Source organism: Olea europaea, chromosome 16 (assembly GCF_002742605.1).
Source record: "Olea europaea var. sylvestris chromosome 16, O_europaea_v1, whole genome shotgun sequence".
Classification (NCBI taxonomy): domain Eukaryota; kingdom Viridiplantae; phylum Streptophyta; class Magnoliopsida; order Lamiales; family Oleaceae; genus Olea; species Olea europaea.
Window position 1 is genome coordinate 4,075,705 of NC_036252.1, and position 27,985 is coordinate 4,103,689.

At 36.9% G+C, this 27,985-nt stretch overlaps 2 protein-coding genes and 1 pseudogene across 2 annotated transcripts; all 3 read right to left on the reverse strand.

Moving 5' to 3' along the window:
* Positions 1-202: 202 nt before the first annotated feature.
* Positions 203-4,497, reverse strand: LOC111411777 (60S ribosomal protein L3-2-like). The gene is made up of 6 exons (XM_023042377.1): positions 4,372-4,497; positions 3,400-3,505; positions 2,332-2,442; positions 1,691-1,995; positions 1,066-1,475; positions 203-742 (listed from the first exon to the last, which is right to left on the reverse strand). Exons 2-6 carry the CDS (start codon positions 3,482-3,484, stop codon positions 484-486), a joined length of 1,170 nt encoding a protein of 389 aa, XP_022898145.1. The 5' UTR covers positions 3,485-3,505; positions 4,372-4,497; the 3' UTR covers positions 203-483.
* A 10,735-nt stretch (positions 4,498-15,232) lies between these two features.
* On the reverse strand, positions 15,233-18,383 carry LOC111412512 (annotated as a pseudogene).
* Positions 18,384-20,271: 1,888 nt separating this feature from the next.
* LOC111411778 (zinc finger CCCH domain-containing protein 49-like) lies at positions 20,272-27,415 on the reverse strand. The gene is made up of 5 exons (XM_023042378.1): positions 27,235-27,415; positions 26,772-26,903; positions 24,239-24,508; positions 23,039-23,262; positions 20,272-21,296 (listed from the first exon to the last, which is right to left on the reverse strand). The coding sequence occupies exons 2-5, from the start codon at positions 26,874-26,876 to the stop codon at positions 20,462-20,464; spliced, it is 1,434 nt and encodes a 477-aa protein (XP_022898146.1). The 5' UTR covers positions 26,877-26,903; positions 27,235-27,415; the 3' UTR covers positions 20,272-20,461.
* Positions 27,416-27,985: the final 570 nt, after the last annotated feature.

Sequence of the window (27,985 nt, forward strand, 5' to 3'; positions counted from 1 at the left end):
CTTGAGAAGAACCGTCGAGTTCGGTTCTGTTCGGTTCGGGTTCGAGTTCGGTCGGTTCGGGATTTTTGTCCAACCCTAATTGCAAACACATTGACATATACACCTATCACAACTAGACGATGATAAAAGCCAAATGGATGATTGACATAACTTTCTGAAACATGATTTCCAGAACTTTAAAAAGCAAGAAACAACGTTATCATAATCCATCCAAATCGTTCTACGCTGTTGATAACACTGGCAAATCATTACCAAAAACAACACAAAGCATGTTCTGGAAAAGTAGGCAGAATTAATATAGGAAAATCAACGGCAAAATTCATCACCGTTATCAAAACTAGATGTTCAAAACAAAGCATAACAACAATTTGAAACCCTCTTAAGCAAAGATAAAAACTTGATGATAATCAAGAGAAAAAACAGAAAAGGATCTATAATTTCAAATCTTGAAAGCTCAAAGTTGGTTCCAATATGCTTATTTTATTAAGCTTTAAGTCGACCGAAGAACTTGGCCTTCTCTTCTGTTGTCTGGAAGCGACCATGGCCAAATTTAGAGGATGTATCTATGAACTTGAGTTTGATATCCTCCAATGCCAGCCTTGATGTTTGGTTTAGCAATGACTGCCTCAAAGTGACAACCCGCTTCTTCGGTCCCACACAGCAGCCCTTAATCATCAGATAATCGTCTTTCACAATGCCATAATGAGGAAAACCCCCCATTGGAGTGATATCTTTCTCGGTCCTAGTTAACAAAAAGGAGTTTCAGAAATGACAAAGTTGGAAATTAATAAACATAATGGAACAAATATGATTATACTGAGATCCAATTCAGAAAGAAGCCATTCAAGAAATAAAATAATAATCATATTCTATGCGCAACAGCATGGACGAAAGAAAATTCAAATAAGTGAAATATCTGATGGAAATCTCGTGAACAAAATTACGAGGCTTCAGGCCCAGATTTAATGAATGATTGGAAAGAACTTTATCCAGTTTCAACTGTTCATGTATTTAGCACGACCGAGTAATGTCTTATCTATGAGAAAATGTCACAAGAATAGTAACCTGTCAAACTCCGTCATGGCAGAATGAGACTCCTGAGCAGTCTTCCCCAGCTTGTAAATCTTCTTGTTCATCTCTGTCCTGTGATGGTAACCATTTTGCCCAGCCCTGGCAACAGTGAATGAAACCCTAGCTGGATGCCAGGCACCAATACAGGCAACCTTACGAAGACCTCGGTGGGTTTTACGAGGCAGGCGGGTAACTCCCCAACGGGACACCACACCTTCATATCCCTTACCCTTGGTCACCCCAATAATGTCAATCATCTCATCTTTCTGGAAAACAGCATCAACAGGAATCTGCTTTTCAAAAAGGCTATATGCATAATCCACCTTCTTCGCAACATCTCCTCCATTCACTTGAATCTCCATGAGGTGGGCTTTCTTTTGCTTAAGTCCTTTCATCTTACGAATCTGTAAACCCAAAAACATCAACAGATTATTGTAGATTAGAAGGTCCAATTCTAGTACAGATTGTATTAGTCAGATTGCGCCAGACAAGACACCGCTAGAGTAACTAAATCAAAATGTGACAAGATAATGCAAAATTCTATCAGCAGTGGTTCCATGAAAGCACAACCACTGATTGCTGAAGGGAATATGTTCCAAAACAAGTGCTGAGTGGGTACCTGTGTATGAGCCAAAACCCTAACGACAGAGCAGTACTTCTTCAATTTCTCCAACTGGGCAGCAATATCCTTCTTCCCTTCTTCAGTATCAAACTTCTTGGAGTACTTCATAAAAGCCTTCTTTTTAGACTTGCACCAGTTTTTGTAGAATCTCCTTTTGACCTCCTCACTCAGATGTTGAGCCCAAACAGTATTCAGACAACGGAGACCGCGTGGTGTTTTGACATACCCAACAACTCCAACAACAACCATAGGTGGTGTTTCTATAACAGTTACAGCTTCGCATGTCTCCTTCTTGTGGAGCTCTGGATAAATAACAGTCATGATAAAAAATATCTCATGAGAACAAAGGTGAAAAAATTGGATAAGTTACAGAAATGGAAAAAAATTTAGTAACATACGCACTAATAGTGGGAAGCATGGTCAAGAGGCATACGGAAAAAAATATTATTCCATGTATACAAACTCATAAAAGAACCCCATAATATTGTGAAAGACTTTAGGAAAGGTTATTACCAAACGTAAGCTATCCAAACAATTACAACCATCATTTACTTCTATGTTAAAGGAAGTGAGTGCAATTATAACATCATATTTTTACTTCTGCTGCAATCTTAGGGTCGAGGAGAGAGAGAACTTACTTGACCCAGGTTTTTCAACTTCTCTTACAATGTGAGTCATCCCAGCTTTGTATCCAAGGAAAGCAGTCAACCCGCATTTTTTTGTTGGATCATCTTTGGGAAAGGCCTTCACTGCAGAAATACAAATGCAGATATATAAATCAATAACGAACATGCTAGCACCCTTTCGTGTATATAAATGCTGCCAAGTGTTTGTAAGATAAGCAAGTTGACAATGTTAAATAAAAGATGAAGGCATCAATCAACAACTCAAGAATAAATCAACTAAAAAAAAAAACCATCCATTTGATTCTGGCCTTCCCAGTTAATTCAGATCATTTGAGCATCTAGTAAATCATCCTACTGGTGGAAGACTTCCTTAAATAAATGCAAGTAAACAAACAACTCTTACTGTCACAAAACTCTTGTAAGACATTATACCGGTAGAGACAAATATATCCATATAATTTTAATCACCGAAGTAATAAAACTATGACAGACTGCAGAAGAAAATCATAAACTATCAAACCAAAAGCTTGTGAAGTACAATATCATCAATGCCTACAAACTTCAAATCTTTGTCACATAATGACCTGTCAGCTCTTACGAAGTTTTATTTAGATCTGTATCTCATGGTCAGCAATGGTAAATGGGTACATGAACTTCTCAACAGTTTCCAACCTCGAAATAGATATTCATAAAAGACAACAATATTTAAAAACTTCAGAGAAGGGTAAGAAAAGTTGCTATCGAAACCATATTCAAAGAAAGAATAAAAGTATGTATTAAAGGTCACAGTCAGCAATAGTCAATAGGTACATGAACTTCTTGACAATTTTCCAACCTCTAGAAACAAATCTTCATAGAAGACAACAACACTTATAACCACCAGAGCGTGAAAGTTGCTATTAAAAAAACCGTATTCGAAGAAAGAATAAAAGCACGCACTGAAGGACACCTAAACCCGATGATAGCAATTATAGATACAAGTAGAGAAAGTCAGATTAACTACTAGATAATATACAAAAATAAGCAGAAATTACAGCATAAGCAAAAGAACATATAAAAAGATGGGACATAGCTCAATACCTTTCCCTCTTTGACGAGATGCCCTTTTTCTTGGGAGAAATCCCAAAGAACCATGTCTTGGGTGCTCAAACTTGCGGTGAGACATTGTTCCCTGGTTGTAATTACTCTGAAAAACTCGTGAACTTTAATTTAACTCTTGATTATGACATACCATAGAGTAAAAGTATAGGTAAAAACAAGAAATCTTACAAAAAATTTACTTATGTACCAACATAAATACTAAAGCTTTTCACTGACAGTACATTTTATTTTAAAATAAAAAAGTGATTATAATATAAATGAAACACTGGTTGATATTTGCATGTTCAAGAAAACAAAAAACACATATTTCAGATCTAATTTTCTGAATTGTTTGAGACTCAAAAGCTGGTGCAGCAATGGAAAACATTAAAGCAATATAAACAAGGAATCCAGCTATCGCCATGACTACCAGATCCTATCAGAGTAATAGGAAAACATTAGAGCAATATGAACATGTTGGATTACCACCAGATCCTATCAGAGTAATAGAAATGCTGCTCACAAACCGAAGGCCTATGGCATTAATTTATTATGCCAATTCTCGGGCTCAATGGTATTTCTTCACAAACATCCGGAAGGATGTTGGCAAAAGAGAGCCCTTCCGAGACTCCAGCCTCGATTACTCAGTCCTTTTACTTTACGGAGTGCATTTCAATCATCAATAGGAAATGGAACAATCAGAACACGTCCACCAGAGCCATAACATTTCACAAAATCATTCAAAACTACATATACATCATAAATCCCTCAGCAAGCAAAAGAAAATTACTCAAATTCATATTTAACTTCAAAAATGCTTTGATAAAAATATAGTACCAGCAGTGTCAATTAAGAATGCAATAATCATAATCCAGATACAGATTTTGTAACTAAACCACATCAAAATAAAAGAATACATAAAATCATTTAATTTTCTAAACCAAGACTGAATTCGCGAGAAAGTCGAATTACCTCAGAGCCGTACAACAATAGGCCTGATTGAGAATCCTAAAAATTGAGGGATTTATAAAAGAGCACGTTGATAAATGAACGGCTAGGGTTTTGGGGGTGTGATGGGTTTGGAGGCCCTACTTTGGGCCTCTAATCGTTGGGCTAACTTGGATACAGAAATTGGGCTGACCCAAATTTCACGTTCATGGGCTAGTTCGAAACGCGGCATTTTCCTGTGGGAAACTTACAAAAATACCTTTAAAATTAGGATTCTTTTGAAAAATCATTTGAAAAGTTTTTTGAAAGTAAAAAATATTATGTAAAATTAAAATTTATAAAAATTGTGTCACTTTTTTTAACAATTTTTAAAAAAAGTGATACAATGCCGCTTTTAAAAGCTTAGTATCACTTTTTTTATTAAAAAATTACACACAATATCACTTTTATTAAAAAGTGATAGAAATTTTAAAAAGAAGATTGGAAAAAAGTGACATACACTAAAAGTAGATACTAATCATTCAGTGCTTGTCACTTTTTTTTGAATTTCGTCACTTTTTAAGTATTTGTCACATTTTTTAAGTTTGTGTCACTTTTTCTTTTGAATTTTTTCACTTTTTCAGTATTTATCATTTTTTTTATTTTGTCACTTTTTTGAATCGTGTAACTTTTTTTTTAATTTATGTTACTTTTTTGAATTTGTCACACTGTTTAGTAATTGTCACTTTTTTTTAGTGTATGTCACTTTTTTCCCATTGTCTTTTTAAAATTTCTATCACTTTTTAATAAAAAATGATATTGTATGTAATAAAAAAATGATACTGAGATTTTAAAAATGGCATTGTGTCACTTTTTTTAAAAAAATGACACAATTTTTTTTTTAAAAAAAAGTGACATAATGTCACCTTTTACACTTTTTAATTTTACACAATATTTTTTACTTTAAAAAATTTTTCATATGATTTTTCAAAAGAACCCTAAGTTTAAGGGTATTTTTCTAAGTTGTCCAAAATGTTATATTTTACAAGAATACAATAGATAGAATTTAACATTTTGAAAAATATGTCATGTCATCAATCCCATAAAATCCGATGACTTCAATACATATTTGGATTTATATTGGAAGGTTAACTGTTTTTCTTTATTTTTAGCGGTTACACACAATATTCTGTATTCAAACAAATTTTGTTACATCTCATTCGAAAAGGTTTCAAAACACAAATCACGTGGCAAACAGCTAAATAAACCAACATAGGCCCACACCCCCATGCCACTATCCTATCGACGCAATCGAGGCCACCTCTTCCAATAGATCTTTCATATAAGATCTTTTGAATAATTGATTGATTTGACATTTCTATAACAAAGGTCTCTTAGACAATTTGTCAGCCTACTTTTCATGTCAGGCCTAGCTAATAGGTGTCTACTTCACAAAATTATTAAATGTTCCTGAACTTAAGATTGCAAAAGTGATACTTAGGAGAAGATGCCTTGATCGTTAACACAAGATCACGTCTTTTCACCTAACAATAACCACTTCATCTCTTCTATTATAAAATCTCACATTCAGTGTTATGTGAAGGTAATGCAATTTTATACACAATTAAGCTACTGTGACAGGGTTGCAAAAAGGGTGGAATACAGAAATTTGAAAATTTACATGTGGCATGCTAACTAGTTTTATATTATATTTTTTTATTGTTCTTTTCAACACAATACGGTACAATAATGGAAGGTTGTCGGTTGCTTTCTCTCTCCAACATTAACACGTTATTTCTGATGAGTGTAATTCACTCATTAAACTAAAGCTTCTAAATCAAGTTTTTTGATGTGTTTTTGAGCATTTTTGAACGTTTTGATGTGTGTTAGTGTTGTTTTGCAGTTTGGATAATTCTTAAGAAAATACCACTATTGGGAGCCGGTGATGAGCAAAAATGATGATCAATGAAATGGAGCATGAATAAGCAAGTATTGAATAAGATTGGAGTGGGAAATAAGCTTGGAAGAACAAAGAGAAGAGGATTAAAGCAGTGGCATTGGCGCCACGGCGCCGAAAAAGGGGCGCCATGGCGCCCCAAAGGGAGACAATTCCAGCAGAAACCTGGGCGCCATGGCGCCCATGAAGGAAAAAACGGGGCAGAGACTTGGGCGCCACGGTGTCAGACCTAGGCGCCATGGCGCCCGTTTCCAAAACATTAAAATCCGAGTTTTTAAGTATTTTTTCGGCCCAAAAATCACAACCTAACCCTTGAGGACCCTTAGAAAATATAAATACCCAGCTGAAGAACAAGAGAAGGGGTTGGACGGTTGAAGAAAGGAGGCAAGGATATACACTAATTGAGAGAAGATCGAACCGATTTTGGAGAAGAAGAAGAAGAAGAAAAACTAAGAACCAAGCCACAAGATTGAGAAATAGAGCAACAACCTGAGTTTTTTCTTATCTTTCTCTTCTTCATGAAATTTAATTTGTGTTTTATCATGTTCTTCTTTTCAATCATGAACTAAGTTATTAAATCTAGGGTTTGATGTAACCTATTTGAGACATGATTCAATTTCTTTATAGTATTTCTATTTAATTTTCCAGAATTGAATTTATATCATTCTTGCTTAATGCTTTCTTTTGCCTGATCACCAATTGAATGAATTGATGTTCTAAATTTGACGCTCGAGAGAGGGAAATTTAGGCGTGATCTAAGAACAATATAACCTAGGTTTGTAGGTTTCGAGAGAAAGTACGAATCTTTGAAGGTAAAATAAGAACCAAGTACATGATAATCTTTATATATTTAATTCGGAATAGAGATATTGGGGTTAAAATATAGAGATATGTTCTATTTGACGCTCGAGAGGGGGAAATAGAATTAATTTAGGATTCTTGCCTATGAATTTGGGAAATATTTGATAGAAATATCTATAGGGATTGAGGATTATGTCGAGAATATGGTGAAATCACTCCCTAGACATTACGTAAAATTGAGTTAATCTTTAGAAATTGCCTCACTTTTATTGCACTATTTAATTCATTGACGTTAATTTAGTATTCAAATATTAATTTAACACTCGATTGTCTAGATAAAGTAAACGCGGACACAATTATAGTACTCAGTGGAAGTCGAATATCAATCCCTGTGGGTTCGACACTTTTTAATTCTTTAATATACTACAAAACTTGACACCGTGCGCTTGCGGTAAAAATCACATTATATAAAACGCGTGCCAATTTCAAACAATAATGGAAGCTTGTGGTCAGTTCCTTCTCTGAAGCTTTAACGAAAAGGTTGAAAATTTCCCATTCTGATTTCTTCACCTTTCAATCGTGAAATTTACGTCGGAGCAGAGAATCATAACTTGAACTCCCACCGTCTCCAGTCGTCGGAGTCCCAATTTCATGAAAGAGCAGAGAAGCTCGAACTTCAACCTTGGTCGCCACACAACTCACCGTTGTCCGGTCGTTGGAGATCGAAAGTCACACCCGTTGCCGGCATTATTTTCCCTCTGGAGACCCGTCGGCATTTCCGTCTGTAGGTAGATGTTTTTATATTTCATCTATTGTGACTTCCATGTTTCATTGAGGCTATACATAACTGAGTTCACATTCGTCGGTGTGGTTTATTCCCGTCGTAGAATTGATTTCATTAATGGGGTCATATGCATTTTCGTATGCGTTCAAAATTTTCTAAATTGTACCAATTTTGCACTTTCCAGAGTTTGACAGGAATAGCCTCTTCAAATGCCCATCTTTCAGTTTCAGTTGATAGTTATTCGTGAAAAAGTCTGGTTAGAGGAAATAATATGAATTTCCCTTCGAAAATGCTGGGGTTTGTAGCTGTTTGAGGTTTCCGTGTGATAGTTTTTATTTAAATGGATCTAGCAATCAATTTATTAAATTGACGAGGTAGCCATGAAGTCGATCTCGTTGTTAAGACTTGATGTTTCATTTTAAATTTATTTTCATTAGCATATTCAGGTTCGTTATTCCAACTAATTCTGATTTGTTTGTTTCTATACATAACTGAGTTCACATTTGTCGATGGTGGTTTATTCCCATAGTAGAATGCCTGGGAGGAACTCTGGAATTTGTCATAGTTGTAGAGCTAAAGACCATTTCTTTGACGATTGCAAAAAGAAACGCCCTTGTACACGATGTAAGCATGGATTCGAGAAATATTTTGTGGTGGAGAAGGATAATAAGAATAAAGGAAAATTATTCCTCTGGTGCAGTAAGAATTGTGGATTTTGGGAATGGGTCGTGAAAGACGAATCAAGCGGTCACTCCAGTCGCAATGGCACTACCTTGGTTAACCCTGCGACGCACGAAACAATTGACGAGATGTCTTGCATGTTTGAATCTCAATTTCAAATAAGTGATGAACAACAGCTCTAGATTTCAATGAACGTGACCATTCGGGCGACAAAAATAAGCCAGGAATTGAATGAAAAGGGGAAGCGGCCAGCTTGATTAGAAAACAATGATTGTAGTATTTGAGAGATGTTTGTATGCATATGATTAATATGACGCAAAACCTTAATGTTCATCTTTTTACATGTGAAATAATGAAATAATGTATGTCGTGTTTTTACATGTGTGTCGTGTTTGTGAAATAATGAAATCGTCGAAGTTTTTTCTTGTTGTAGCGTAGCCTATCTTGAAGCTTGATTTTGTGGTTTTAATTATGTACTTTTAAGGGTTCTTAAGTTGACAATTATGTATCAAAACGACCTTATATTGATGTAATAAAAAATGTGTAACGGATAGTGAGGTGCTACCAAGCTATCTTGTATCATCCACGAAAAACAATTAAAAACCAATTCAATATTATTTGAAATTTTAGCATTACTTCCAACTGCAGTCCAAAATTGAGTGATTCCCACTGCCACATTCTCATACGTGAATATTGTTTCTGTTCAGTTTAATTGATGTGGCAATAAGAACATTAATAAAACAACACATTCCAACCAAATATTAAGAAACTATAAACTGAGATGAAATAAGAAACTCTAAATTGAGACAGTAAAACCACAATTTTCATTCACAAAAAATAAATAAGCTGTCAATTCAAAAAGCCTCTCCCATAGAGAGGTCACCCTAAAAAGAAAACATAGCCAACTTCTCAGAACAACTCTTTTAGTTAAAAACAACATAATTAGGACTCCAACAAAACTGCAAACGGTGTGGAGAAAATGTAATCTAGGCCAAATTAAATCATGTAATAGCTGCCATGTGGTGAATCAAGTCAACAATGCGGTTACTGCAAAACAGAAAATTATATTGTCATTTCAATATATAGTCCATTTGAACGAGCTGCCAATGTTATGAATGAAGCTGCCAACAGTCCCATGAATGTTATGAATGAAGCTGCCAATAGTCCAAATGAACGAGCTGCCAATTGTCCCATGAATGAAGCTGAGTATGTTAGTTATGATCTGGTTTCCGTATGTTACATCTTCTCTGACGAAAACTATTAGCAATACATTAAAGCATCATAGCTTACATCACAGCTCGACACACTCAATAGTAGTAAGAGTTAATGGAGCAATAAGGAAGCGTAGGATTCCAGGAAAAAAATGTTTGAAGACTCACAATCTGGCTGGAATTGGTGGGAGAAATTGAGGGATATTGGATCTCTAATGTCAACAAATTCTAACCAAATTAATGATTACAAATCAGCATGAAGAACCATCGATTTTTGCAAAGCAGATTTTATGGAATAATATGTTAACAAAGCAAATTTTAAGGGATGATATGTTAACAAAATAGATTTTATGGGAACAAGTCTTATGGAATTATGGAAACTGATTTTATGAAATATATTCAGATTTCATGGATTCATAACATTTTGTGATTTACAGCTACATTATGTAATTTGCTGAAATACTCTTCCTTATATTGCCTAAGTTTTCACATTGCCATCATAGAAAATAAGAAACATTAACTATAAAACAAATTCTGTCTTTTTTCAGTTTCTCCTTAGAAACTACTATGTTCAAGTATGGTCATCTTCCTTATTTTCATTTTATTTAGTAACTTTAATTGAAATTATACTCAAAAGTTATATCACATAACTTGATAAAATTCACATACTCATACATTACCTCAACTGACCACCTGATTTTGATATGATAGATAAGTTTCATTCTTTATTCAGAGTATATTTAAATTGAAATTATAGTCATATTAGATTTTGGATTAAAATTGGTACCAAGAAACAACCTTTACAAAGTTGCTACTGAGAACGATTCCAGCCTTAGCGTCGAAAATGATTGACCTGCAAAATGCAATTTCAGAATTTCATCAAAAGTGACCACATTGCCGAACTCCTTGTATGCTTGCCTACATCTGTTATCTGCCCAGAACACATTTCTAAGTCGACTCATCATCCAAATCTATACTAAAGAAAAATCCTATACACTGTGCTTACATTTTTTAAAAGTATGATTGTATTGCTGCAGCATCTCCCTCTCCAAGTCTTAATTGCCTCACTTGTTCTACATAATTCCTACAGTTTTTCTCAATGCAAGTCATGTTCTCATATCCTCCTGCTTCTACAACTGCAGAATTATAGCTTTTATGTAAAGGAATTCCTGCCAGATCATTCACTTGAAGCTTCCGTTTCACATTTGAACTCAAGTATCGGTTGCATCGGAACAACCTGGACTTCGACGGACTTGTTTCATGATTGTGCTCGAGATGGACCATATTAATTCTCTAGTTTCCAAGAATATCACAAGATGCAGATATCCTGGCTTTACAACCCATCTGCACTTTCAGTTGTGGCTTCACTAAATTGCCACTATTACCAGGTCTTCGACCTTCACGACTGCATGTGACGTTACATATCTCATAACTCCGTCATCCCCCTTTTTCGAATTCCGTTTCTTAACCGGAAAACCAATGGCATACGCATACTTTTTGTAGAAGTCACACATATCCTTTTCATCTTTAAATATCATACCCACATCAAGCGCATTTACATCATCTCCCACTAATGTTTCGCCTTCCACTAAGTTTGCGGACTCGGTGACAATCTCATTATCATCTTCAACCAAAACATCATCATGTTGATCTTGCAAATCATCAATACTTTGTGAGCTGCGATAAAAACAATTTCACATTTAGTGTCAATTGTTGTAACTCAAATAATTCCCCGTCAATCTTAATTATTTTATTTTTTCTTTTAGTAAATAAAGTAAATATTACAAACACGAAGTTCATGCACCATGCTAAAATTTCGTGAGAAAATCATAATAATGAATGATTTTCTTTTGTATGTTTCTTGGGATCCAAAAAGATGGTAAAATTGGTGAACTGACAGCAAATAACCAAAATACAACACCTCTTATTGAATTGGAAAAGCAACAACTAATATGTCACGTCTTCAAGAGCTAACCAGAGGAATTGCATAATAGACGAGTCTTCAAACACATGAAAAACATAAAATTACAATTAACAACAACAAAACAACACACAATTGTCTTTTTAATTTACTCGTTTCATATCCTAGACAATAATAAGAAAAAAATAACAATAAATTCCCACTAGACCTTATCAATTCTGAACAGGAATTTATTCTATACATAGAAATACAAATCTTCCGCATGTAAGAGTAGAACTACACAAAACTGTACGATAACTGTTCAATTCTCGTTCACTATGGTAACATACTTTATTTAATTACAATTCACGAACTTGAGATATTCAGTCCTTGATAATACATATTTTACAAACATGAAAGGCATTACTCAACAACCAAAATCAGTGGCAGGGATGTGGTAAACTGACAATGAATAACTCAATATAAAACCTCTTCTTGATTTGGAAAAGCAACAAGTAACATGTCCATGTCCTAAAAAACTATACAGAAGAAATCATGAGGAGGAGAAACACGTGAAAAGTAGCAATTAACTAAACAGTACAATAATCATTTTAGTTTATATATTCATGTCATAAATATAAAAATAATAGAGAAAAAATCAAATTGCACAAAAACTAAAACTGAATTCCAACTTCCGAATTTTAAAAACATTTAACAAAATCCATCAACTCGGCTTGGACTCAGCAACAAACATTCCAATTAATTGTAATTTTCCAGAAATTTAACCGGAAATGTGCAATTAATTACGAAAAACAAGGTGAAATTTACCCACCTAAACTCGCTCGCTGTCGAAGCCGTTGTCTTCTTCTTCGTCGCCTAACGTTGCCTAAAAAATCTTGGCTTGCACTGAAGTCGGTACTGTCTCAGATGGTGGGTTAGGTCACTGAATTTTGGAAATAGTTTTCGGCCGGCTGCAAAAATAGAGGGAGAAGAAGCCCTTTTGTCTAGTTTTTTCCCGCTTAATTTTATTTCCCACCAACAATTAGCAGCAGTACCATTATGGATAAAAAATAGATAGTCAAATGAAAAGGTACCCAAGTCAGCATGCCACCTCAGAATTTTCAAATTTCTGTATTTTACCCTGTTTACAGCCCTGTCACAGTAGCTTAATTGTTTTACACACTTATAGTTATATTGCTCACTCTTGATCTCTCTACAACCTGATACTCATATACATTTGTGGCTCACACCACACCCAAATTTTTTGTATATATAAGTTAACTGACTTGATAATCGAAATACTCACAACCGCCTCTCCCACAATTGGACCTACGCCCTTCAAATGATTTGTCCCAAGTGTTGGAACATTATGCGTGGACGTGAGTAGAGTCAAAATCTGTTGATCACGTCATTTGTCAAAAAATTGAGATCAACAAATTTCATTATAGTAAAATTACAAAAAAGTAAAGAATTCATCCAAATCAAAACAAACGACATTTATGCTCCTATTTAGACTCCATTATAATTAGGACAATGCTATATGTATATCAAAACAAAACTTAAATAATGTCACATGACACTCTATCATTTGAAAGTTTAACACGTGGTTAACTTTTTAATCCAATATTTTCTTTCAACCTCATTTCGATGACTTCTTCGAGCTTTTCTCTACACAAAGAGCAAAATCCTAAATTTAATTCATTTTTCTCTTTTCAATTTTTAACCACATTCTCTAGTAAAATAATATCATATGTAAATTCAAAACTTGCTCTTATTTTTTAACCACGCATTATTAAAAAAAACCACTAATACAAAAGCCTGTTTGAGCTTCATTACAATCTCCGTTTGAGCTTCATTACAATCTATGCATTTTAAATTAGTGATTGCTGAAAAATATGGTTAAAAAATAAAAATAAAAATTGAATTATGCATGTAATATTAATTTATTGGAGAATGTGTGGTTAAAAAGAAGGGGAAAAAATGTATTATGAAAATAATGGGAATCAGACATGGTCATAGTTTTCCTAAAATTAAATTTTAATGGAGGCCAAACAGATATTAGTTTCTATTACAATCATTTTGTATTATTTTTTGGGTTCGTGTGTAAGAGATTTATGTTAGTGTAGTACATTGTTTGTACGATGACATTTTAATACGGTCATTTTAACTTTCTCCATCTAACGGAGTACATTACATTACAATGCAAATCATTCGTTGTACTTCGATTTAAATTGGTATATTTCTGGGTAACTTTTGCAGAATTTATGCGCTTGTACATGTAATGCATCATTGTAGGATGCTCGAGTATTCGCTATTTCGAGCTGATAAATGAAGAATGAAGACGAATACTCGAAGGGGGGGGAGCTTTTTTTCAATTTGTTGAAATATGCGTTTTTAGCGTTTAGGTCCTATTCAGAATCTCAGATTGATTGAATTGAGTGAAAATCGAGGAATTTAAGGGCCAAAGTAGGAAACTTTGACGGACTAAATATGGTAATTGAATCTAGCGTGAAATTTGGGCAAGAATATTGCCATCGTTGTCGAGACATTGGAGGAGGGAGGATGTTGTTTTCAGTAATGGGCAAATATTACGTATTTTTTATTTTTGTGACCAGGACAAGAGTAGACTTGAATATTAATAATCTCAAATTTCACATGTTTTTCGTCATTTACTTATTTATTTTCTTAAAATTATTGTTTTAAATATAATTTAAGATAAAAAAAATAAAAAATAAAAGTCCAAGCAATGACCATTTTCCCCAATCCCGTCGAAAAAAATGAGAGATGTTAAGGCTTCACAATGCTTAAAGTCTACAAGTTTATAACAAATTTCGTACTAGCAATTTCCTATTTTCTAGCTTGTTTCACTGAAGGTCCAAGCAACATCCCAAAATTACCCTGGAATTATCTTGCGGGTTCAATTACCAGATTGACAGTTGAACTATTGACTCGATGACCACTTCATCCAAGTTAGTGCCCAAGTCTTCATCCGAGTCAGTGCCCGGTCACAGGGGCTTCAGCATGTTTGATCATCAGAGCAGGTAGCTTCTTCCCCAGGAATGCAACTTTCGTGTTGATTTACACAACCCTAATGCATGGTTTTTTCAGCTTGTCGCTCGCTCATCACCCAAAACTGAAAAGGTCATCAGGTGAGGGATTCACAAGTAAGTTTTCTTTCTTAGTATGTTTGGATTCAAAAGCAAAATGATAGAACCTGCTGAATCCGAATTGCCCAGGTGAAATAGTGCTCAATTAACTGATAAGTCGACTCACACAATAATGGAACTTTTATTAAAACTGAGAATTACAGACTCTAGGATCGAAAGAAAAGAGAAATTAACAAGCAAGTTTCGAGAGCTGCTCCCTCTCCTATCGGACTCAGATTGCTAGTTTTCTTAATGAATATCCCCTATCTATCTATTTATATATACCAACTGACCTCCTGTAACGACTTTAACATTTCTAGAATATTCCCTCTAACTTCCTCTACACGCCCTTCTTGTGACGTCGCTGATAGGTGAAATTCATGGGGGGTTTATCAATACCCCCTGCCAACAAACGCACATTGTCCCCAACGTGGAATTCTGGAAACTGAGAGTTGATCAGTTCGAATGGCTCCCACGACGCTTCAAAGGGGGGAAGGTCTTTGCACTAAATTAATACTTCTGGACCAACCATGCCTGGCTGGCTTGTTGGTCTGACTCCCAGCACTTCAGCAGGCTGTACCTTCCACTTCAGCTCAGGACTGAGGATTGGGGGAATGGGCTGGATAGGAGATGTAGAACCTACAGCCTTCTTTAATTGTGAAACATGAAATATTGGATGAATATTTGATTCGGCCGGCAATTGGAGTCTATACGCCACTGCTCCTATTTTTTGAAGAACTGCATAGGGACCAAAGTACCGAGGAGACAATTTTTCATTAGCACGCTTAGCTAAGGACTTCTGGCGATAAGGCTGAAGTTTAAGATACACCCAATCCCCTTCTTGAAACTGGACAACTCTCCTCCCATTGTCTACCTCCTTCTTCATCCTAGACTGAGCCTTTTCTAGCTGTAGTTTCAGAACAGCTAACATCTCATCACGTTGTTGTAGCTGTTGATCAAGGTCAGCCACCGGTGTGTGCCTGGTCCCATAGTGTATAACCGGGGGAGGATCACGCCCATATACAATCTTGAATGGTGTAGCCTTGGTCGATGTGTGAAATGAAGAATTATACCAAAACTCAGCCCAAGGAATCCATTCAGACCAAGATCGGGGATGGCTGTTAGCAAAGCATCTTAAGTATGTTTCCAAGCCGCGATTCACCACCTCCGTTTGCCCATCCGTTTGGGAATGATAGGCTGTGCTTCTCTTCAGTTGGGTGCCCTGGAGTCTAAATAGTTCGGACCAGAATAGGCTTAGGAAAATCTTTTCCCTATCTGACACGATTGATCGAGGAAATCCAGTAGCGTCACTACTCCTTGTATGAAGGAATCAGCCACGGTCTTCGCAGTGAAAGGATGTTTCAATGTCATGAAATGAGCGTACTTGCTCAAGCGATCTACCACTACCAATATTGTATCCCACCCTCGGGATTTTGGCAGCCCTTCAATAAAATCCATGCTTATGTCTTCCCATATTGCCTCCGGTATAGGTAAGGGTTGTAATAACCCTGCTGGTGACAGGGCCAAGTACTTGTTCTGTTGGCAAACTGAACATGACTCCACAAACTTCTGGACGTCCTTTTTCATCCCTGTCCAAAAAAGCTCCTTGGAGACTCGTTTGTAAGTTTTCAAGACCCCTGAGTGGCCTCCCAGAGCACTGCTGTGAAATTCTTGGAGTAATCTGGGTATTATATCTGACTCCTTAGGTACAACCAGCCTCCTTTTGTATAAAAGACAATCATCAACTAGTGACCAACCCTCGATGGACAAGGGGTCTGTAAGTAGAGCTTCCCTAATCCCAGATAGCCTCTCATCAGCTCTTACCTAGTTCTATATCTCAGCCACGTCCAGTACCTTAGTCACGGTCAAAATGGATAGTTCTGCTGTTGCTGGAAGTCTAGATAACACATCTGCCGCCTTATTCTCGAGGCCCGACCTATATTGGATCTCAAAATCATACCCCAGCAGTTTAGTAACCCATTTTTGATGTTCAGACTAACCAATCGTTGCTCCAACAAAAATTTCAGGCTCTTCTGATCGGTGCGTACTATAAAAAGCCTTCCCAGCAGATAAGGCCTCCACATCTGGATTGCTAAGACTATAGCCATGAGTTCCCTCTCATAAATGGATTTAAGCCGAGCTCGGGCTGATAATGCCTGGCTGAAAAAAGCTATTGCCCTTTGTTGTTGCGACAGTACAGCGCCTACGCCCACTCCAGAAGCATCCGTTTCAACTACAAATGGAGTAGAGAAGTTGGGCAGAGCCAAAATCGGCACCTTCATCATGGCTTCCTTTAATGCTAGAAATGCTAAATCTGCTTCATGATCCCAAGAAAAACTGTCCTTCTTTAATTGTCTAGTGAGAGGTTCGGCCAACTTTCCATACCCTTCCACGAACTTTCTATAATACCCGATTAAGCCTAGGAACCCTCTTAATGCCTTAAGGTCCTTAGGCACCGGCCAAGACTGCATTGCTTGAATCTTTTTGGGGTCGGCTGCAACTCCTTGCACACTGATCAAATGCCCCAAGTATTCCAGATTGTCTCGACCAAACTTGCACTTCTTGCGGTTTGCATACAACTTCTGCTCCTTCAATATCCCAAATACCATTCTTAGATGACTACAATGCTCCTCCAGATTCCGGCTATAAACTAGTATGTCATAAAAAAAAACCAATACACATTTCCTTAACAACCCCTTAAACACTTTATTCATCAGGGATTGAAAAGTTGCCGGGGCATTTGTAAGCCTAAAAGGCATTACTAAAAATTCATAATGCCCTTCGTGAGTTCGAAAGGCTGATTGTATTCATCACCTGCCTTAAGACGTATTTGGTGGTAATCTGATTTCAAGTCCAGCTTGGAGAAAATGGTGGCACCATGCAGCTCATCTAGTAATTCATCAATGACCGGAATAGGGAAACGGCCAGGGATAGTGGCTCGGTTTAAGGCTCGGTAATCCACACAAAATCTCCATCCACCATCTTTTTTCTTCACGAGCAATACTGGGCTGGAGAAGGGGCTACTACTTGTTTGTATTATACCTGCCTCCAACATTTCTGTCACCAGTCTCTCAATCTCTGCCTTCTGTGCGTGGGGATATCTGTAAGGTCGAACACTGATAGGTTCACTTTCTGCACTTAACGTAATAGCATGTTCATGACCTCGCAAGGGCGGTAAACCTCTTGGTGACTCAAAAATGGCGTTGTATTCTGTAATCAACTCCTGAATTGGCTGTGGAATATCTGCCTTAGAGTGCTGTCCATCTACTTGCACTGAACACAACTCCACTACCATTCCCTCTCCTTCCTGTTGCAGAGTTTTGATCATGGATTTTAACGAAACCAAGGATTTACTTAGCCCTTCTTCTCCTTTTAAGGTAACCGTGTTACCCCCCATAGGTATTTTCATCTCCAACAACTTCCAGTTAACCTGAACCGTGCCTAAAGTACTAAGCCACTGCATTCCCAAAATCATGTCGGAGCTGCCCAGCTCTATGGGCAAATAATCTTCTATCACAAGCACGGATTGCATATATAAAACCACTCCTTGACATTTTCCCTTTCCCTTAACAGCCATACCCGTGCCCACTTGCACCCGGTATCCATTGGTCTCCGTTATTGGCAGGTTGAGCTTCCTGATTAATTCCCGGGAAATAAAATTGTGCGTTGCCCCAGAGTCAATTAGCACTACTATGTCCTACTCTTCCACTTTACCCTTAACCTTCATGGTCTTGGGTGATGTTAACCCGACGACAGAGTTCATTGATAGCTCAACCCCTTCCAATTCACTACAATCTGTGATCTCTTCTAGCCGCTCCAATTCCCTTTCCTCTTCCTCGTCAACCAGCAACACTTGAAGCTCCTTGTTGCGACATTTGTGCCCCGGTTGGAATTTCTCATCGCATCGGAAACATAATCCTTTTTCCTTCTTTGTTTGAATCTCAGCCTGTGACAATTTTCTGAACCCCATAGTGGTGTTTGCTAAAGGGTTGCCCCTTTTTTCCTGCCCTTCCAGTCACTTGTTTAGATGCCAGGGTACATTCCGTTGCTCGACCCTTGCTGTGCTTGGAATAATCACCCCCTTGTTTCTCGGTCGTTCCTTATCCTTTGCTTTGTTAATTCGATTATTCCTATCCTCCACCCTCTGTGCCATATACATGATCTGTGAAAGTCCCACCGACTTTGCCATCAATACCTCTGCCTGCACTTTTTCTTCGAGCCCATTTATGAAGACCCCCTCTAAGGTCTCCTCGTTTACATTCTTCAAGGGTGCCGACATTACCTCAAATTTTTCTCGATATTCAGCCACGGTCCCGGTTTGTCTGATCGCCAGAAACCGCTGATGTAGAGTCCCATATTGGGTATCTCGAAATCTCTCCAATAACCTCTGTTTTAGTTCTATCCAGCTTCGAATGGGACGCCTCCCATCTTCCCACTGAAACCAAGACAATGCACTTCCTTCCATGCATACCCCAGCTGCCACCGCACGTTCAGCATCAATCAACTTGTTCATGCTAAAGTACCTTTCAGCTCTGAATATCCATGAGTCCGGGTCAACCCCATTAAATAGGGATAGCTCTAGTTTACGGTAAGTTCCTTCGACCGCTGGAGCAACCTCCTTCTCGAGTAATGTAACTTCTAATTCCATAACTTCCTCCCTAAGACCGGTGGATTTCATTATACTTCCCTCCCCTGTCATTACAAAGGATTCTGGGGATGTTCCCTTGAACATCTTCGCTATTGCTTGAAGGCCTTCGTTCAGCTCCTTCCTTCCCAAGGCGAGATTGACCTCCAACCTCTCATTCATTTTGCTCAACTCCATCCCCAATCTCGCATTTAAATGTTCCAAGTCCCCTTTCAATGCGATTACTGAGGTACCCAAGGGTTGAATCTGAGCCACTGCGTTTTCCAGCATTTCAATTCGATTATCCATCCTTGTCGCCGGCATCCGCTTCCCACAATGTCACACGCTCTGATACCAATTTGATAGAACCTGCTGAATCCGAATTGCCTAGGTGAAATAGTGCTCGATTAACTAATAAGTCGACTCACACAATAATGGAATTAATAGGAACTTTTATTAAAACTGAGAATTACAGACTCTAGGATCGAAAGAAAAGAGAAATTAACAAGCAAGTTTCGAGAGCTGCTCCCTCTCCTATCGGACTCAGATTGCTAGTTTTCTGAATGAATATCCCCTACCTATCCTTCACTATTTATATATACCAACTGACCTCCTGTAACGACTTTAACATTTCTAGAATATTCCCTCTAACTTCTTCTACACGCCCTTCTTGTGACGTCGCTGATAGGTGAAATTCACGGGGGGTTTATCACAAAACAGCTTTGGGAAAAACTTGAGAGTGAAACAGTAATTGTACTTAAAAATAGAACAATTAAGCGAATAAGGCAACAACTTTGGCACAAGGAACCTGTAAGAAAATAATTTTGTTGTCCACAAAAGATTATTAAGAAGTTCCTGTTAGCAAAGGGAAAAATGCAGACTGGAATATCCTAGAAAGATTATCCCAAAGCAAGCACAATAAAACTGCATACTCCAAATGGCACAGTACATGAGTATGATGTCATAGAGTAGGCTCATAACCACAGGTTAACAAAAAATCTTCTTGAATAAACATAGGCACATTGCAAATTCTACGATTGCTGGGATGTTCCTTCCGGTGCTTTCTGTTGATATGATGCCTGGTCGCCAGCAGGAGGTGGTGGGGGCCAGGGCATTGTAGACTGGTAAGGGGGACGGTATTGCTGATGAGGTGCAGGTGGGGGCGGCATATGACTGTATGGTGGATAATATGGCGGGTAGAACTGACCTGGAGGTGGTGGTGGCATAGCTGGATAAGCATAATGCTGTCCTTGGTGCTGCTGCTGCCCTGAGCTAATTCTATTTTCACCAGACCCTGAGGGTCCATTAGAAGGTCCCTCTTGTGATGAATTAAGGGCACCCATTCTTTGGGGATCCATCGAGGGATAATATGCTCTATCCTGCTGGGGCAACGGAGGAATGTTGAAGTAAGGCATCGGCGGTGGTTGGTCCTGGGTGCTAGGTGGTTGAAGAGGCTGGTTCTGCTGCTGTGATATAACTGCCCTTGGCAACAATCCACTATGAGCCACGGCAGACTGCTGCCTTGCTTCATCCGAGGGTTCAGATTCTGGTTTTGGTGCTTGTGGTCTACCCCAGAGCAGCTTCAATCTAAGACCTTTGATGACTAGCTTATTTGAAAGTTCTTCGGCTGCTCTCTCCGCCCCTTCTCGTGTTGTGTAAGACACAAAAGCACATGCACGTTGGAGCACCATCTTAATGGACTCAATTTCTCCATGTGCATAGAAGTGATCCCTTAGATCCTGTTCAGAAATTCTTGCATCAAGCCCACCAACATAGAGGGTTCTAATGCTCTCATCGTCAGGGGGCTCCAGTGAAAGCATCTCTCCTGCCTTATTGAGCAACTTCAATGCCACAGGATCATTAACTCTGCAAGAGTCAAGGCAAAATATCATTAACTCGAACTTCTGATAATTGAAAGGAACACAAAAGAATAATATAGAAATCTGAACTCATTGAAAATCGTCGAGATCAACTATGAGACAATTACTTGTCTACATGGCTTGATCAATGGGAGAAGTTTGGACAATCCAGAAAATAATTGTTTCAACAAGCATGAGTAGAGAACAGGCACGGCTAACATGCATGATTATACAACTAACTGCCAATATACTGAAGAGTTTTGTCTTTCTTAGAAGCGCTCCATTCTCTCTGTTCCCGGTGATATTAATGAATTCAAGAAACAGTAGCTTAATATAAACATTAGACAAACTAGAGGAGCCATGTTAAAACAGAAATAGACCCCAAATTAACTGCCTTGTTTTATTTCCATTAGGAGCTCCACAAAGAATAGACTTAAATGAAAAGACATGTTCCATGGCAAGGAGTTCAAAAATATAAGACAATAGTATCATCAGAGACCCTGCAGCAAACGCTTTAAACTACACCAGTGATGCATAAAAATTAAAACACAAGAAAATCCTGAAGAACTGAAATATACAGCCCATAAGCATGTAATCTTCTTCATATATTTTCTTCATAAGCATAAATTTTTGCCCCAAGGGGAGAAGTGATGGCACAAACTGCAGGGGTGACTGCAAAGTCTAGCTGTAATTATTGAATAAAAATCATGACTTTGCATGCCAAACCACAAATTAAGTATATCATTTCCAATAAATTTCCAAGCATGCAACACATATTTCAAAACGTTTTAATAAAGGTCATCTCTAGCACAAAATTCCTTGGGATTAAGACATTAAAAATGAGAGTTCACAATAAGGTGCCAACACTTACACGTTAAAACAGAAATAGACCCCAAATTAACTGCCTTGTTATATTTCCATTAGGAGCTCCACAAAGAATAGACTTAAATGAAAAGACATGTTCCATAGCAAGGAGTTCAAAAATATAAGACAATAGTATCATCAAAGACCCTGCAGCAAACGCTTTAAACTACACCAGTGACGCATAAAAATTAAGACTCAAGAAAATCCTGAAGAACTGAAATATCCAGCCCATAAGCATGTAATCTTCTTCATATATTTTCTTCATAAGCATAAATTTTTGCCCCAAGGGGAGAAGTGATGGCACAAACTGCAGGGGTGACTGCAAAGTCTAGCTGTAATTATTGAATAAAAATCATGATTTTGCACGCCAAACCACAAATTAAGTATCGTTTCCAATAAATTTCCAAGCATGCAACGCATATTTCAAAACGTTTTAATAAAGGTCATCTCTAGCACCAAATTCCTTGGGATTAAGACATTAAAAACGAGAGTTCACAATAAGGTGCCAACACTTACACTGTCCCCCCACCTCCATAAAAATGAAGAAGAGCGAGACACAGAGCTGAACAGTAAATAAAATATGGGGCTGGGTCTACATTAAGGGCCTGTTTGGACCCGATTTTTTCACTAAAAAAATTGATTTTTTGACCGTTATTTCACTATTTCAGCCGTCATATTTGACTTTTTTCTCACAGGTGGACCCCACTTTTCTCCTAACGGTCCAAAAATCAATTCTCAAAGTCACTCCCAAACAGGCTCTAAATAAAGTTGATGGAAAACACAGATATTATGTACAATGCAGGTACCAAACTTAAATGACACAGTATATTTATTAATACAACCAAAACAAGTTGAATGAACGTAAAGTTAATTCATTTCACATACCCGTAGTAACGATCTTTAATATTTTGTTGTGATAACTCTCCCGTAACAGGCATCTCATGCCGGTAAGGGCATTCAGGACCTCTTGTACATTGACCGCGAATGTAGAAGCTGCATACATGTGCTCTGTTTCGCTTATAATATGGAGTTGTTCTTTGAAGTTTCAAAATAGTGTCATTAGGGCGTGCCTTCCCATAGGAAGATTCATAATCAATCCCAGCTCTAGCCTGCATACAGTAATGATTCAATCTACATTGCTGAATAAAAATGGGTCAATTAAAAAACTTCATTATATTTCAAGTTTATCTTCTAATATTTCCTACTTCAAGCTGACACATATAGACCACCAATTCAATTTAAATATGAAAGACAGTAAGGGCAGGGAAGGAAATGAGCTTGAGGAATGCAACCACTCCAAAGGGAATTCACACAGGCAGTTAGGGAGCTGTTAGATCACAGGGCTTATAAAAATGTGGAAAGCATGCTGAACTTTAGAGAAACCTAGTGGAGAGAATTGGCCTCTCGAATGCCAAATATCCTTGTCATTTCAAGTTATTCATCTTCAATTACCAAATTAACTCAAAACTTATCAATAATTTTCTTTTATTGCCTAATTGCATATCATTTAAGTCTGAAATTCAATGCTTAATACATATCTGGAGCCTTACATATTGCTTTTTCATAATAAAACAGGAAATTTATTGTAAATATATATCTATTCTCATTCTCCCGGCCTACCTCTCTTTGACAATCTCTTTTTCTTTTCGGGGGCCATCAATAAGTCTCCTGTTGATCGGTAAAATAACATATTTTTCTTTGAAGATTGTTACACTATTGCTGTTCAAATGCCGCACTTTTTATAACAAAATTAAAATACAAAAACCACCATTGGCTCTTCTCTCATACACTGATTGTATCACACGTTCCACACCGATGCATCAAACTGTGTTTCTTTTTTCTTGATGCAAGTGTTATGACCAAAGCTCCAACAAGAACAATATCATGGCCAATAACAAAAATATCTCCTAGTGTCAAGCAACATGAACATGATGTCATGAAACTCCAACCTATAACTAATAGTAGTTCAACTACTTAGCATGAAATCTGCATGCTCTCTTAATGATTTATAGATATATAAAAGAATACTATTATGCTTTTAAGCTATAACACATACTGGAGAAATGTGGCTTCTAGCAACTGTACCTTGCGATCATGCTCCTCTGCGAAGTATTCCCTGTTTACATCGCTCTTAGGAATGGCATCATTGGAATTGATACTGAGACCAGTGTCACGGACCTGAACTGGCAAACCGTATTCAAGATCCAGAAGGCAAACTTGACAAACATTTTTCAATTTACTGCAAGTTTGGCAAATTTCTGTCTTCTTATATCTTGCATCGCGTCCTGGCCTCCATCTGAAAACAGTGAATGGTCGTGTGCATATCTTGCACTCCTTGTCATAATCAGCTTTTGTCTGCAACGCAACCAGAAGATTACTTATGACTATGAAAAGGCAGAAATCAGATCACATTCTAATTATCATAAACCCAGTCCTGGGGACGCAACCAGAAGATTACTTATGACCATGAAAAGGCAGAAATCAGATTACATTCTAATTATCATAAACCTAGTCCTGTTTGGTCCCCATTAAAATTATAATTCATTTTTCTATCTCTTCTTATCAATTATAGATTCTTCAATAAAATAATATTACACGCAACTTCAAAACATTTTTATTCTTTTTTAACTGCACATTCTTTAAAAAAAAAAAAAAAAAAAAAAAACCTATTCCAAAATACATTTTCCCCAAATTCTCATTATACTGGGGGCCAAAAAAGGGCCTAATACCCTATGCACATTATATCAACAATCCTAAAATATTTAAAGAATATGAGAACCTCTAAAGTAAGATCCAAATTAGAGACAAAAATAACAACACCACAATCAGTAGAGCAGAAAAAATGACCATAAACAAGTATACACTAGGACCACTGCAACAATAAACATAGAAAAAGGGCCACCTAATCAAGAAAGAGTTCAAAAGTACATCAAACACATTAACGCAAAAGAAAATTTAAAGGATACAATTTATTTAGCACCTCTCCCAAATAAACGTGACACTTAATTGAAATTTAACGATGATATATGTAATAATGCTAAGTATTTAAAAGTTTAAACACATTGTTCCAAAGTGATTTTCTATAGAGGAGAATAGAAACAAGCCTACAGCTGTCACTTGAAAGTAGCAGCAAAGGAAGCACAACACTTAGTTTTGGTAAGGAAGGGAAGAGGGAGAGACTCAAAGTGGAACTGTACCAGTCTAGGCCCTCTTTTTCTTTCCCGTCCAAATGAAGAGGTTAAAAGATATAAAGCACTAAAGTCAACCTATGGCAGAAGACTGAGAAAACAAGAATATGGTGGTATAATACAACAAATCATTTGTTATATCTTTATTCTCTCTCCAGCCGTCCTGTCCTACCAATCTCTCTAGTGCTAAACAAGTTAGAGTAAGAGAACATAGAATTCCCCGGAGCGAGAGTGTAATGTTCTTATCCATCCTATTTCCGCTCCTCCTCCCTATTTCATTTCATGAACCAAACATAGGTTAAGTCTACTTACTTGGCCCTGTTCGAGCCCCATTATTCTCAAAAGTTATTTTTTCGAAACTCATTTTCAACCACACATCTCCCATGTAATAATTTTACACATAAACCTAAAACTTTTCCCTAATTTTTAACTATGCATTTTCTAAAAAATCACTATTTCAAAATATATTATCCCCAAAAAAAGAGGCTCAAACAAGGGCTTAAAATGATAAACAGTTGAAAATATCTATATATCTAGTACTTCCTTATTTATTTTTATTTTCAGAGCTTGTCCTCAATAACTTTCATGTACGAGAACTAGTTAAGTAGAAAACATGCTCTGGAAATTATTGGAGCACATTATTTCTCCTTCCCTCCCTCCCAAACAATGTTTTTTTAGCGCACCTTTGTTGGGTAGATGCCCTCGCTCTAAAAAGTTATATCTAGCAAACAATCTACCACCAATAATGAATTCTTATGAGGGGTTGTTTTATAAAGGTTTTGATAAAAGTTTTACCAAATTTTAATAAAAAGTTGATGCAATGTGTGGTTAAAATCAGTTGCTGATTTGACCAATACTTTTTAGCAACTTTTAATGCTATCTCAAACAAGCAGTAAGTTTTGACAAGGTAAGATTCAAATGGGAAGTTCTTTACTAACAGAATATATAATTACTTCATCAATAAATAGATTTTCTAACTCCAATAAAATCTACAGCTGTCTGATTATTCACTATCAAAGTGAAATTGGTACCAATCTCACTGACAACAATTCAGAGAAATGGGCCCTTGGGGGAAATTCTTGTATTGGATCCCTGCAGATTGAGGAAAACTCGAAGTGGGAGAAAGCCTAATGAAATGCATTAGTTTCTGCTCCCACGCTTCTTAGATGAAAACTAGTTTATGATCCATGTTGTACACCAAGTCAAGCCTATTACCTGGACAAAATACAAAGTGAGAAATATAAAAGGAAAAAAAACTCATAGAAATTTCTCTAAAAAGATTCGAACTTTCTCCAAGTGGAAGTAAACAGAAATTGTCTCCTGGTCGATGAATAAGCTTCAAGATTTACTTCTATACAGAAACACCTAAAAAGGAAAAGAAGCTGCAAAACTAGAATAGCCCTAAAAATTCAAAAGCAATTGAAATATACCATCCGAACATAAGGATTATCGCCAAGGCAAGACTCGCATATGATTGGGAAATCGGAACGCTCCCATCCATCAGCTTCCGCATCTCTCAACAACCTATGTGCCATTTCTCCTTATTATTCACTCCGTAAAACCTAGGAAAAAATTAATACATTAGCCTGTATCACTAAACAGGTGCGGAGCCACCTGTTGCGGGGGCAGATTTTGGCCCTGGGTATTACACCTATTACACTTGAGGGGCGGCGGCCAGTTTTTAAGGCAAGGAGAAATCCATACACAACCACATAAAAAATTCAAGTCGTCGAAAAAATCGTTTTTGCTAGATGAAGATTACGTTAAGAAACAACAATTTTGGAAAAATAATTGAATTATAAGAAGTTGAGTTGAAATTTAATCATTCACAACAATCAGATGAGTGCAATTTCATTAAGATCCCCTCTTTACACTATTAAAATCCGATAATACCTTCCAATTTTGTTGATGGAGAAGTTAAGCAGAAATCACTGCAACACAAGATAAATTGGAGCCAATGGGGTGCCTCTCCCCCAAATCTTAGCGTAATACCGTGGAAGAAAACCCAAGCTGCTTGTCCCCTTTCCTCGATTATAAAGAACATTTCAAGTTTACACCAAATTCAAAAATGAATTAATCTACGTATACATCATTGACGCTAGAATTAAGGCCCATTACGCTTATCGTATCAAATGATGGCCCCATTAGAGACACATCAATGTAAAAATATAATGAAAAACATAGTCATTATGGACCTGACAAAAAAAATAAAAAGTCAAATATGATGATTTGATATGATGAATAATTATGATATTTTTCATTTTAATAAACAAATAATAGAAAATAAATGGGGACGATATTAAACAAATAGTCTAGATTTTCCCCCGAAGGAAACTTATGGAATTCATACATGATTTTAAAATATAAAAATCCTGACTTTCTTTATTTTATTTTATTTTTTTCCATCTATAAATGATGTTTCAACACCCGTGTGTAAAAAATTTCTTGTGCAAAAATCGTGTACTTGTAACATAATTGGTCAAACTTTAGGCACAATTTGAGATCTCATGCAGTGTGCAAGAGCGTTCACCATGTCAATAAATTGCCGCATCAATAGTGAATATGACATTGCAATATCACATGTTGTCACACCCACAATAAGTATTATGACTTGTGTTCATTGTGGACGCAAGATCAATCCCAT